The following is a 14,909-nucleotide window of genomic DNA, read 5'->3' as shown; positions in this document are numbered from 1 at the left end:
CAGGCACTATGCAATTTTCCATCACATATATATATAAAAACCTGCTCTCTTCTGCTTTGTGCTCTGCCCGGCTCCAGTTTTTATCTCATTCTCCAGTGCCCTCCTAAGCTGCTGCTTCTCACTGAAAATTGCCCAATTCATTTTAAAGATTAAAGATTTTTTTTTAAATAAAGATTATCTAAAATTTGCAGAGAAGCTAACCAAAATATCATAAACAATGCCACTAAGAATATCTCCTGATGAATAAACACTGGTTATTTTTAGAGATATCTGGATTGGTCTGTCAGCAGACAGATCACTAGGGGCAGCACTCCATGGCTTTGGGAACTGATTGGGATTTGTAACAGGAAATGAGGACAGGCACATTGGTGGGAAGAAAAAACTGCTCACCTTTCCATTCTTTTAATAATCTTCTCAGTTCTGTTTTTTCATTCATGCTCCAAATTTAGAGGCAATATTAAATTGAAAAGGATAAAAATGCAGATTTCTGTCTAGTTTGTCACACTAGACTTGAGAACATTAACACATTTCTATAGACAGAAAAATGCTGATGTAAAGTGAATCATATTTGTTTTCTTAGGAATACCAAATTCCAAACTTATGCTTTTGCGTATCTGTCTAATGAACTGAGGAAACATTTAATTACGTTATAAAATCACTGAACTTCTCTAGATAGCATTCTACACATGGATCATATTTTATTTACAATGCTTTCTTGAATTTATCCTACTCATGGTTTTTAATATCTTCGGGAGCCCACGAAGGAATATGTTAAGACATTATTTGCTTTACCCAATCTAACATTTCACTGTCAACATCACTGACAGAGCAGTTTTGCTATGTCAGGAGGTAATAAGGTAGGCAATTATAATCATCATCACTTTTCATATAGGCTATAATCAATTGTGGCAGATTTATGGCAAAAAGAAACAATTCTGGAATCACTGAGTAAAAACTAATGGAAAGGTTAATATAGTGTTGGTCAGTAGAAAATAGAAAACACAGCTTGTTGCTAAAACTAAACGTAAACCAGGCATATTCAGAGCAAGTAGTTCAAGGGGACAAAAGTATGAATTAGTTAGGCCTAATAATTTTTTTAAACAATTACGTAGGTTCTACAGGGTCATGATCATTTGTTATGCAACATATACATTTCTAATTATCTGCAAAACTGGGTATAGTACGAAAATACACTTTTATGGTAACACAGTAAACTGAAAGGATACACATTTATATTCTTAAAGATTTTTAAAAATTTATTTGAAAGGCAGTTACAGAGAGAGGCAGAGACAGAGAGAGAAATCTTCCACCCACTGGTTCACTCCCCAAATGGCTGCAACAGCTGGAGCTGAGCCAATCTGAAGCCTGCAGCCAGGAGCCAGGAACTTCTTCCAGGTCTCACACGTGGGTGTAGGGGCTCATCTTTTGCTGCTTTCCCAGGCCATAGCAGAGAGCCGGATTGGAAGTGGAGTAGTTGAGACTTGAATAGGTACCCATATGGGATGCCAGCACTTCAGGCCAAGGCTTTAACCTTGCTGTGCCACAGTGCCAGCCCCTACACATTTATATTCTACAAGCTTTTATCTGTAGAGAATTTGGATTTATTAAATTCAAAAATTTTTTTTTTTTTTTGGACAGGCACAGTGGACAGTGAGAAAGAGAGAGAAAGGTATTCCTTTTCCATTGGTTCACCCCACAATGGCCGTTGTGGCTGATGCGCTGCAGCCGGCGCACAGCGCTGATCCAAAGCCAGGAGCCAGGTGCTTCTCCTGGTCTCTCAGGCGGGTGCAGGGCCCAAGGACTTGGGCCATCCTCCACTGCCTTCCCGGGCCACAGCAGAGAGCTGGCCTGGAAGAGGAGCAACTGGGACAGAATCCGGCGCCCCGACTGGGACTAGAACTTGATGTGCCAGCGCCGCAGGTGGAGGATTAGCTTATTGAGCCGTGGCGCCGGCCTTAAATTCAATTTTTAATATTAAAATTTAATATTGGGGCAGGCATTCAGTACACTGCTTAACATGAGATTTAGGATACCTGCTTATAATATTGGAGTGCCTGGGTTCAAATCTTGGCTCTCTTTTTGATTCTAGTTTCCTGCTAATGCACACTCGGGGAGGCAGCAGATGATGGTTCATACGGTTGAATCCCCCTATCTATGGGAGATTTGGATCGAAATCCTGACTCCTGGCTTTGGCTAGGTGCAGGCCTGGCTGTTGCTGGCATTTAAGGAGTGAACCAGAAAAGATTCTATCTCTTTCTCTTTCAGTCTTTCTACCTTTCAAATAAAATGAAGGAAAAAAAAAAGCTGAAAATCCCTTAATGTCAGTAAAACTTTAATGACTGAAAACATTTATTCATATTCTAATGAACAAAACATTTTACTTTTAAAAAAATTTATTTGTTTGAAATGCAGAGTTAAGGAGAGAGGGAGAGAGAGAGAGAGAGAGAGAGAAAGAAATATTTCATTTGCAGGTTCATTCCCCAAATAGCCACAATGGGTTGGGCCAGGAAGAAGTCAGAAGCCTCTTCCCTGTCTCCCATGTGAGTTCAGAGGCCCAAGCTCTTGGGCTATACTCTGCTGCTTTCCCAGGCACATTAGCAGGGAGGAGCAGGATCAGAAGAGGAGCAGCCAGGTCTAGAATCAGGGCCCATATGGGATGCTGGCATTGCAGGTGGCAGCTTTACCCGCTATGCCATAACACAGGCCCCAAAACATTTGCCTTTTAAATTGAATACCCTCTGATTAAATTTTTGTTTTATCAATTGCTTGTTTGGGAAAATACAAAGTGAAACTTAAATTAGAAAATAAAGGGGGTGGGTACTGTGTAACTAAGCCCCTACTTGGAGTGCCTGCATCTTTTATCAAAGTGCCTGATTCAAGTCCCTGCTAACTCTATGCATCTGATCAGTTCCCTGCTAATGGGCCTGGGAGGAAGCATGTGATGGCCCAGTGCTTGGGTTCATGCCACAGTGTGGGAGACCAGGATCAAGTTCCTGGCTCCTGGCTTTGGCCAGCCCAAGCCTTGGCTGTTGCAGGTTTGGGAATTTAACCAGTAGAAGGATCTCTTATTTGTTATCCTCTTTCTCTCCTTTTCTTGCTGTTGCAAGAAAAAAAATCTTAAAAATTTTTCTGGAGGGACCTGGTGCTGTAGTGTAGTGTGCTAAGCCACTGCCTGCAATGCTGGCATCCCATGTGGGTGCCGGTTCAAGTCCAGTCTGTTCCACTTCCAATCCAGCTCCCTGCTGATGGCCTGGGAAAAGCATCAGAAGATAGCCCAAGTGTTTTTGTCGTTGCACCCACGTGGGAGATCTGAAAAAAGCTCCTGGCTCTTTAATTCAGCCTGGTACAACCTTGGCAACTGCAGCAGCTGGGGAGTGAACCAGTGGATGAAGGCCTCTCTCTCCCTCTCTCTGTGTAACTCTGACTTTTATTCACACAAATAAATAAATCTTAAAAAATATATCTTTTCTTTTAGAAAATTAGAAAAAGAGGCTGACACTACGGCAGAGTGGGTTAAGCTGCCAATTATGATGCCAGCATCCCAATTTAGAATATTGGTTCGAGTCCTGGTTGCTCTGTTTCTTTCTTTCTTTTTTTTTTTTTTAAGAGTTATTTATTTATTTGAAAGGCAGCATAAAAATGAGGCATAGGTAGAGAGACAGAGAGAGGTCTTCCATCTGCTGATTTACTCCCCAAACGGTTGCAATGGCCGGAGCTGCACCAATCCAATGCCAGGGGCCAGGAGTTCTCTGTGGGTCTCCCACAGGGTACAGGGGTACAAGGACTTGGGCCATCTTCTACTGCTTTCCCAGGCTGTAGCAGAGAGCTGGATAAGAACTGGAGCAGCCAGGACTTGAATTGGTGCCCATATGGGATGCTGGCACTGCAGGCAGTGACTTAATCTGCTATGCCACAGCCCTGGACCCTGCTCTGTTTCTCATCCAAGTTCCTGCTAACGTGCCTGGGAAGACAGCAGAAGATGGTCCAAGTGCTTGGGCCCCTGCCACCCATATGGAAGATCAGGATGGAGTTACTGCCTCTTGACTTTGGCCTGGCCCAGATCTGGCTGTTACTGCATCTATGTGGAGAGTGAACCAGTAGATGAAAGCTCCATCCCTCCCTACTCCTACTTCTCTGTTTCTGTTGCTTTGCCTTGCAAATAAACAAGTAAATACATAAATCTTAAAAATTAGAAGAAAAATACTTGGAAATACCTTTGTGTACATGTGACTTAACTGTGCATTTACTATATACTTCCATGAAAATATTTATACTACATGCTCTTTGTCTTTTTTTTTTTTTTTTTGACAGGCAGAGTGGACAGTGACAGAGAGAGACAGAGAAAGAAAGGTCTTCCTTTTGCCGTTGGTTCACCCTCCAATGGCCGCCGCGGCCAGCGCTGCGGCCGGCGCACCGCACTGATCTGATGGCAGGAGCCAGGTACTTATCCTGGTCTCCCATGGGGTGCAGGGCCCAAGGACTTGGGCCATCCTCCACTGCACTCCCTGGCCACAGCAGAGAGCTGGCCTGGAAGAGGGGCAACCGGGACAGAATCAGGTGCCCTGATAGGGACTAGAACTTGGTGTGCCAGCGCCGCAAGGCGGAGGATTAGCCTAGTGAGCCACGGCGCCGGCTCCTCTTTGTCTTCTTCTACTAAGAGGAAACTCCGTGTCTGGTATGTGAAGTCCTACGACATGGACAACATACACATGTATTATTTCATGGCTCAATAATGAATCTGACTTTAGTACATGTAAATAATAACTTCCATCAGAAATTAATGTAACACCTTTCTTTAAAGAGTTCAAAGTGAATTTACTGATACTATCCAATCAATGCTCACAGCTCTCTAGATGGTAGACAAGCTGAATATTCAACTAGGAGAGAATTTCTACTTCTAGTCATAGTCAGATTAAATTTTAAAAATTACAATCATGGTACATTTCATATTGCCGTACAGAACAAAGCATTTTACACAGTTCTGGCTCAATAAATATCATGATCATAAAAGACTCATAAACCCAGTTAATTCTCTGTCAATTAACCCGGGTTCAGATTGAAGTCAGTGTTTCCTAACAATCAATTGGAAGATGGATATTATACAAATAAAAACATGGTCTTGACTGTTATCTTAATTCTACTAACAACAACCACATGGAGTTTTGATTCTTGACAGGATAATACTTCTATTAGGAAAAAAACAGAATCAAGATCTGAAAATTAAAGCCAATTACTGATATTTTCTTTCAGAAAACTTATGCATATTTTATGCTATCTAAGAGAGAGAGGGCAAGGGGAAGAGAGAGAAAGGGGAAAAAGATTCAAACAGGAAATTTATATGAGCAGGATTTAAATTTATCATTTCCTAACAACTGTTAAGTACAACCTTTTGAAAATTAATTTGCATAATGATAATCTACATGTGATAGGGCTGAAATTATTTAAACGACATTATATTTCACTATTTAGTCTTGCTCCACCACTGCTTTAGCAGTGAATCCTTATGAAATGTAATGCAGCTAATGAGGTAGCTTTTTAACTGAACAAACTGACAGGCCCCATATCTGCAGAGGCAGCTTGAAACCGTGCCCAACCTCTTGGCTTCCCAAGAGGCTTTTCAAAATTCAATAAATAACATCTGTAGGCGATGTTGGGTGCAGACCTAGCAGAGTGCGTCATAACACTGTGCTGGCAGAACAAAGAAACCATGACGACTGCCAAGTTTCCATGGCAACTGCTGCGAGGCTCTGAGAGTATAATAGCACATCAATCACTGTCCAAAAGAACTTCATTATCAGCTAGAAAAAACCTTTAGGATCTGTTTAGTGTGCAATTGCGGGTTAACTCACCTCAAAGCCTTGCTCTCTAGCAAAAGTGGCAGCTTCCTGAAATAAAAAAAAAAGAACAGTTAATTATAAAGTGTTAGGTAATGAAGAAATAATCCATCTGAAACTCATTCAGTCTTCTTTTTACACAATTATCTCAATATACCTACATAGTACAATTTTTATTCTTACACCAAAAAAGATTTCTCTTTTGTCTTAGAATAGTAATAATAATAATGGCAGCACAGTGTCAACACATTTCATATATTGCGATAAAGAAGCTGTAGTGCATGTTTTTACTGTAGCTGCCACTGTGAGTTTAGGTGTTCTGACCTGAGCAAAGAAGGAAAATTATTTGAAACCTAAGGAGCAAGCTAATGGTTAGGTTTGTAATTAAAGCAACAACTTTCAGAAAGCTCTTCAACAGAGAATGCCTGCTAATAAGTGTAGATATTAAAAAAAAAAATCACCATTTTATAACCCTCATACTGAAATTTATATAGACAAGATCATCAATGGATGTTAAATTAATGGGGTGAAAGAATGATGGGAACTAGGTATTTCTGTGGAATCAGAGTATCATTGATGCTATGCTGATGACAAGGAGCAGGTTTTAATAGAAGATAACTGCTACTGGAAGGATAAAACTATCATCACTTTGTTCCAACGACTGATCCTATCACTTTGTATCATTAATAGTGCGATCACCACATATTCTGTGCTGTTAGGATAGATTACGAATTTCACAGCATTACCCATAGTTTCCTGACTAAAAAAATTTTAACATGAATTAGTAAAACTTTAGTTCAATAACCTTGAGTCTACCAGAAATACAGAGGAGAGAGAAACAAATCAAAGAGCACAATGAGAAAGTAATGGGACAAATCTATAAGGTAGAACATGTACGAGACAACTAACTCAGCCTCTTTAACAAGTCAGTATTATAATAAAGTGGGAAAGGGAAAGTGACTAAGAACAATGTATTGACCTTAACTGGATCCTGTGTTTGAACAAACCAGCTATAAAAGACATTTTTGGGACAACCAAAGCAATTTGAATACAAAATAGGAATTAGATAACACTAGAAATCATCAGTTGAAAGGAAAATGCTCTTAATTTGTTAAAAATTTTTCATTTGTTTATTTGGGAGACAGAGAAAGAGCATGTCAGGCACACGATCCTATCTTCTGGTTCACTGCCCAATGCCTGCAATGGATGAGAATGGGCAGAGCAGAAGCTGGTCTCCCTGCATGGGTAAAACCCAATTATTGAACCATCACCTTTGCCTCCCAGGGTCCACGTAAGCAGGAAGCTAGAATCACAAGCTTGGAGCTGGGAAATGAATCAATGTATTCCAGTATGGGAGGTGGGTACCCTAACTGCTAGAAAAAAATGCCTGTCTTTAATTTTCAGAGATACATGCTGAAGTACTTAAGGAGGAAATGTCATAGAACAGGTAATTTACTTTAGAATGCTTCATAAGTTCCCATCTTTCACGGTGGGTGAAAATGCTCTAGCTCCAAAGCCAGTGACAAAGTTAAAAAGAGGAACCTTAAGGATAAAAAGCTCAAGAAGGGGAAACCCCACTGCAGCAGAAACTCTCTCCTCATGAGAGGGACTGGCAGATATCCCTGGTTTGTCAAGTATTCCAGGAAGGCCATGAACAAGAGGAAATACTTGGCTCCTAAATCCAGGATTGGAAAAAAAAAAAAAAAATGAGAGAGAGAGAAGGTTCTTGCTACTGTCATGAAACCAGTTCGTGGTGATAAGAATTGTGGCACCATGGTGGTTAAGCATTGCAAAATGCCTAGATATTATCCCACTGAAGACGTGCCTCGAAAGCTATTCAGCCAAGGCAAAAAGCTCTTCAGTAAAAAATAAAAATAAAAATAATAATAATTAAAAAAAAAAAAGACCCTTCAGTCTGGGTGTGAGGAAACTAGCATCACGCCTGGGACCATTCTGATCATTCCTGTTGGGCTCCACTGATGCTTGTTTGAAGAAGCAACTGAGGAAGCCCAGACAACAGGAAGGTAAGATCTTTGACACAGCGAAAGAGAAATAAGAGATTACAGAGCTGTGCAAGGTTGATCAGAAAGTTACAGATTCACAAATATTACCAAAAATTAAGGCTGTTCCTCAGCTCCAGGGCTACCTGAGATCTGCTTTTGCTCTAATGAGTAGAATTTATCCTCACAAATTGATGTTCTGAATTTTATAGGAAGAATCTAATTAAATTACTGATAACATAAAAATACTTCATAAAAAGTTAAAGTGAAGCAAAATTGGTAAAATGTTAGCAACTGTTAAATCCAGAAGTATATAGTACATATGGGTTTGGTTTCTCTACTTATTTTGTCTGCTTCAAATTTTTCATTAAAAAATTCCCAATTTCTTTTTAATATCACAAGGTAATAAAAGTTGAACACTAAAAACTACTGTTAAAATTTTTTAAAAAGAAAGTCTTTCTAGGTTTTCAACACCTTGAGTACAATTGGATGAACATTAGTATTATCCTAATGCCTTTATAGCAGGTTATCAAATGACAAATTAAACATCTGTGTAACCAAATCCTTGCCCTTTCTTTATTCTTTGTTTTGTTCATATATTTTAATTTTAGGATTGTAGAAGATGGAGGAAATATTACTTTTCAATTCTACTTCCCTCTTGAAAATAAAAAAGAGTGCAGACAACTGTCAAGAGCCTCTACATCTTAACTTACATTCCTCCAAAATTATCTTTGCCAAGAGATATTAATAGAAGGATGGGATTTGAGCCTGAGTAGTGAACAGATCCAACTCAACTAAAACGACTGCTGCACCAAACCATGTAAGGCAGAAAGTGCAGTCAGTGTCTCCAGCACAAATTTGGGCACTACCTACATGTTGAAAAAAAATACCAAGGAAAAAAATACATGTATGTACTTAAGGACCAATATACTCAGAATATAGAGTTAGAAAACTATTTTGAGGGGTTTGGAAAGGTTAAAATCTGTGATTACAGATGAATATGAGGTTAACAGAATAAAATGATTAGCTGAAAGCAGAAGTCCTTGGGCCATTAACTAATGAAACATAAGGCTGAGCAAGTTAGCTTAAGCTGGTGCAGGCATCCTCTACAGGGAAGAAAAACAAACAAACAACAATAAAAAAAAACCAAGACAAAACTGAGTTATGAACTTGACAGTTGGCACAAGCAAGGTTAGCTTCTTGACAATTTACTTACAACAGAATTTTGTATACCACATACTTAACAATTTTTGATGGCTGGAATAACAAGGAAAAGGTTCAGAAGATATCCAAGTAGTGTTTTCTGAGCTGTCATAATTAACCAAGCTAATTCTTACATGAAAAAGACAAGTGAAAAAGCTCTGCTAGAACTACTTGTTCATATTGAACATTTTAACAGAGCCACAAAAGAACCCTGGAGGACTGGAAAAGAAAGTTAAAATGAAGAATCTTTAGGAGTAAAATTGTACTAAGACATAAAGAAGGAAAATTCACATATAATAGTTAAATTATTTTTAATGTTCATATTTCCTCCTATAAATGGAATAAGGACTAAGTGTTATCTATTGCAGTATAGGGCAACTGACTAACTGAAAGAAGACACAAATATAAATATCAAATTATTATTTATAAGGACATTGGGTCCTAGGATACCTCCAAATCTATAAACAGTTCCAAAGATCAACATATTTTTGACTGAGGAAGGGTGCAGTTGAGAAAAGTCAACTCTATTTTCCATCTTAGTGCCCCCTCACACAGGTTTGCTGAGCTGTGCCCTATCACTAGAAAAGCTAAGCACTTGTTCTGTGGTTTAAAATGATCTTATCTTCCAACTTCCTCCCACCTTCCTTTGATCTTGGGCTGGTGCCCCAAGTCACTCCATTACAGGAGGCAGCTGGCTCACATCACTACAGACTTTCCCACAGCTAACCTCTGATCTGAATGTGTTTGCAGTTACAATGATAGAACAACATTTATTTTTCCCTCTCAGCAAAACAAATAAAACAACACGGGAGAACAGTTTGACCCAGTAAAAATTTTAAGCGGAACTTTAGTTTTCAGTGTCACTGCATAGAAGGACAGAAAGACAAGGAATCAGGTCAGGAATCAGGGAAGAAGAATGGGCATAGATGGTGGGTGGAAGAGTAAGAAAGGCAGGTTCCAAGTATCAGGAGTAATTCCAAGCAAACTGATCACTCTAAATTGAAGAGGACTTTTTAGTGTGCCATCGCAGTGAAAGTGAGAAAGGAAAACAAGCAAGTCCCCATCTGTGCTGCCCCAGGGCGCCTCGTACTGAGTTTCACAAATCTAATGAAGCAGTCAGGTTAAAATCCAACTGCAGAGTAGATGTGACATGTGGAGAACAGCTAGGGCTAGAATCGAGAAGCAGGGCGGTTCCTAATGCAGGTGATTATCCATGTGATAATCATTATATTTACAGGCTTTCCATTTTAGATCTGACATCAAAAATCACAAAGGAGGAGGGATTAAGGAAATAAACAACTGACACAGAGGCTTTCCTGCTCCCCTGAGAGTAAGGCACTTTCATTCATGCATGACAAGCAACAAAAGCAAAACCAAACAGGCCAGGAAAGAGTATTTCTGAGAAGGCTGGATTTCACATTAACACTTCTTTCCATTTTGATAACTTTCGCTATTATTCTGTTTCTGAGACAGGTCACATTTTCAGAATCAGTTCCCATTGTTGCCTATGCTATAATGCAGTATCATTTTTGGTTTACAATGAATGATCCTCACATAATATGTCTTTTATAGCAACAGAGTCATTTTTTCCCTTCCTGGAATTGAGTGTTGTGAATAAAATGACATATAATTAAAGTCTTAGACTCTCATCTATACCATGCCACTTAGGATTTACAGTAGGCTTACTACCTCATCCATCAGGTTAAAAGGGTGCTGCTGGTGGAACAACAATCAGATACCATTTTTTAAACTGAGATTAAAAAAAAAAAGACTGAAATGTAAAGTTAATGAAACTATCGAATACTTAACATTAAAAGCTATTTAAAGGGATTTGCAAGTCACTATCAAAAAGCACAAGCCTCAGATCATACAGGAAAGGAAAGAAAAACTCAAGTGGAAATTTGCATGTATAAAAGACTGTTTCCATTATATTCAATTAAATAGAAAATGATTTTTCTGCATTTTGTCTGGTAACACCCAAGTTCTTATTTATAAACTAGGAAACTAGGATTATCTGTAACCAACATTAAAAACATAACTTGTCCATGTTCTTATTTCAATTTCAATTATTACTAGTCATACAGATACACAAGGATTCCTGTATTCAATGCTGTATCATGAAACTGCCAAATTCACTTACTCGTTGCAGGAACTTTTTCGAAATTACTTAGGGCTGCCTACACAGATCACTATGTGAATCATTTATGTGAAGAAAGACAGTTTTCCGTATTTCTACTGACCATACCACAAGTTATTTTGAGATGTTTACAAAAGCCTTTAAAAAAATTTACTTCTTTCCTTGAGTGATGAGGAGAGTATGACTATCTACTACTACGACGACTAACATAGCTCATAACTCTTGACCTCTCACTTCCTGCTCTATACTTCAAAGCACTAAACCTAGTTTAGAAGTATTATCTATATGCTTTTGTTACTGCCTAGCTTTCTGATCTCAGACATGGTCCTGGGTATAGGCTGAAATTTCACAGGCTGAAATAAAAAGGAAGACAAGTTCAACTTAGAGCTAGATGAAGAGACTATTAGCCACCCACAGAAAGCAGCCATTCCATCCAAAACAGACTACGTGTTGCTCCAAAGCAAGGAAGAAGTGGATCCTAGAGTATGGAGGTATAGTTCTCACTGGGAGTCCCCACTGTATTCATTCAAGTTGTAACAATCCAGCACTTTGGGAAAAGCCAAAAGAGAACAGGGTCACCAGACCAGTTCTGCTTCTTTGTTCATCTTTCCATCTTTCCTTCCAACAAATATTTACTCTCTAAATATAATTTTAGACTAACAGATACTATTAGCCTTGACTAGAAGTATATCGCTGGTACAGCTGTTTCAGACCTTAAAATAGTATTAGACTTTCATTGAACTAATAATAGTATAAATTCTAAATGGTGTAGTATGAAGTTTATGAGATGATAGGGTCCCTTTAACAATTCTTCTCTATTTGTGCCTAAATTTAGAGGTACAAGTCTCTCTTTGAATGTCTTCAAAAGCCACTTTGTATTGCTTAGAAGTCAGTTATAGGGTCAGCACTGTGGCGCAGCAGGTTAATGCCCTGGCTTGAAGCGCCAGCATCCCATATGGGTGCTGGTTCGAGACCTAGCTGCTCCACTTCTGATCCAGCTCTCTGTTATGGCCTGGGAAAGCAGTAGAAGATGGCCCAAGTCCTTGGGCCCCTGCACCCATGTGGGAGACCTGGAAGAAGCTCCTGGCTCCTGGCTTCGGATTGGCACAGCTCCGGCCGTTGCAGCCAATCGGGCAGTGAACCATTGGATGGAAGACCTCTCTCTGTCTCTGCGTCTCTTATCTCTGTGTAACTCTGACTTTCAAATAAAATAAATATATATTTTTTAAAAAAAGTGAGTTACAGCCACATGGAAAGAGCACAGAGCTTAGAATAACATCCTAGTTTTACAGCTAATTTGCTATGTAATCTTGAACAAGTTGCTTAGGATACCAATTTATCAATACAAGTGGATTTAACAATACCTATTTCATGGGATTATTATAGGAATAAATGAGATACATTATGTGAATGTAAAATCATTTTACCTATTGAAGTTCTTCATAAGATTATGGCATAAACAGATGAGTACCACAACATTTAGAATATATTCAATGATTTGACTTATCTGTACATCAAATATATACTGGGCAGCTACTAAAATGACTACCCATGATCCTAATCCTGGTATTCAAACTCTTAAAGAATCTCCTTCCCTTAAGTGTGGGCTGGACCTAGTGACTTACTTCTCACAAACAGGTGACAACAAATGTGTGACAAAACCATCGAATACTTTGTTCATCCTCTTGATCTCTTGCCTTCTTTGAGCCCTTACTCTAGGAGAAATAAGCTGCTATTGTGTGAATATCTCCATGGAGAGCTGCATGGCCAATGATCAAAGAGGTTCGGAGGCAGTGGATACTATTCCTGTTGAGCAGTAAAATGACCATACCTATGTTTGATCCCTTGATTAATCCAATGAGAGACCCTAGATCAGAGGCACCAATCCAAACTGTGCCTGGATCTCATTTTCATTTTATGTATGAGGAACCTAAACCTTAGATGCTAAATAACAATGAAAATTAATTTCTATTTAAATTACAGTAATAAAAATATTAAAGCAACTGTGGTCAACAGAACAATTACAAGGTGAGTAAACTCTGGGAAAATATAGATTCATGTGATTTAAGTGGTATTGTATAGCTGATTAGAGTTAATAATTTCTTTTACACAGGTTAATTAATTTTGCATAAAATTCAATTTGTGACATCAAGTTTAGTTCCAATTTGTAATCTCTTTTATTATTCTGAAGCAGTGATTACCTTATTGAGACTAGAATAAGATTTTTAAGTAGTGCTGGAATCCTCAGGTGAGAAAAATATTGAGAAAAATATAATACTAATATAAGGTATGCAATAGCTGTAGCAGATATACCTCCAAATCATGCTGAAATTTAATGATAAAGAACTACCTGATTTTTTTTCCATAAAATGCTAGTATATCAAAACACAGACTTATGTTGGCTAAGACAATAAATATTTTCTCATGCTGTCCTTTAGATTGTGAGCTATCTTTATTTTATGCTATCTATAAAATCACTAATATACTTCCTTATGAGACTGTATTCATGTTAATATGAATTCAAATTTTATATTATTTCTGATGAAAACATTAATTTGTAAACAAAGTTAAATGAAGGCTGGGGAAAAAGTAAAATTTGAGCCTGGGAATCCCTCTTTAAAATTTCATTCACAAAAATATCTATACTAGCTTTTTCCAAGATTAGAACATACAACTTTTTGGAAATTTTCAACCTGTGCTCTGACATTTATTACCGTGCACTTTCTGTCTGCAGAATGCTGAATGGAAATATTATTTAACATTTATTGAGTGCCAAAAAATCCATGGGGCAATATACAGCTACAAAGACAGTCATGCCTCTATCCAATAAGTGTACAATAAAAATTAGATAGTATATAAATTAAACTTCAGAAAATGTACCTGGGGCCGGCGCCGTGGCTTACTTGGTTAATCTTCCGCCCGTGGCACCAGCATCCCATATTGGTGCCGGGTTCTAGTCCCGGTTGCTCCTCTAACAGTCCAGCTCTCTGCTGTGGCCCAGGAAGACAGTGGAGGATGGCCCAAGTGCTTGGGCCCTTCACCCGCATGGGAGACCAGGAGAAAGCACCTGGCTCCTGGCTTCGGATCAGCCGTAGCTGCCATCTGGGGAGTGAACCAATGGAAGGAAGACCTTTCTCTCTGTCTCTCTCTCTCTCACTGTCTAACTCTGTCAAAAAGAAAAGAAAGAGAAGAAAGAGAAGAAAGAAAGAAAAGAAACAAGGAAGGAAGGAAGGACGGAAGGAAGGAAGGAAGGGAAAGGAAGGAAGGAAGGAAGGAAGGAAGGGAGGAAGGGAGGGAGGGAGGGAGGGAGGGAGGGAAAGAAAGGAAGGAAGGAAGGAAGGGAAAGAAAGGAAGGAAGGAAGGGAAAATGTACCTGAAAAAAAAATTAAGCAGCCAAAACACAGGCCTAAAAGATAAAATTCAGTTAATAAGAGACTTAACCTTTTCACAAATGATTTATTAGCTGTCCTATTTTAGCAAGGAGAGCTATTCAATCCCACTTTCAAGCATATTTAAAGGTGGTAACTGAAGGAAAAATTAAATAGGAAAGCGACTCATTACAATTTAAGATCAATCAGCTACATATACTAACTTCTAGAACAGCGCAACTTTTTGGTTATCAAAGAAGGGTAAGAGAGGATGGCATCATAAGATTCTCAGGGTAGGATTCCCCTTTGGGGTATTTTATTTTTATTTTCAATGAGAAAGCATGCTTGGCATAAGAGACTCAAAGAA

The 14,909-nt window shown here is 38.8% G+C and overlaps 1 protein-coding gene across 3 annotated transcripts in view; it reads right to left on the bottom strand.

The window, feature by feature from the left end:
- Nucleotides 1-14,909, bottom strand: part of ADK (adenosine kinase) — a 598,204-nt gene that overhangs the window by 121,516 nt on the left and 461,779 nt on the right. For all 3 annotated transcript variants that reach the window (XM_008269935.5, XM_008269936.5, XM_089313495.1), the window contains one exon: nucleotides 5,850-5,885. In XM_008269935.5, coding sequence (XP_008268157.1) covers nucleotides 5,850-5,885 — 36 coding nt within the window. The remainder of the gene's footprint in view (nucleotides 1-5,849; nucleotides 5,886-14,909) is intronic.

The sequence above is a fragment of the Oryctolagus cuniculus genome, chromosome 15 (assembly GCF_051225735.1).
Source record: "Oryctolagus cuniculus isolate XC-2025 breed Fujian yellow rabbit chromosome 15, ASM5122573v1, whole genome shotgun sequence".
In the NCBI taxonomy this organism is placed as follows: Eukaryota; Metazoa; Chordata; class Mammalia; order Lagomorpha; family Leporidae; genus Oryctolagus; species Oryctolagus cuniculus.
The sequence above is the reverse complement of the archived record's forward strand: the minus strand, read 5'-3'. Positions and strand labels throughout refer to the sequence as shown.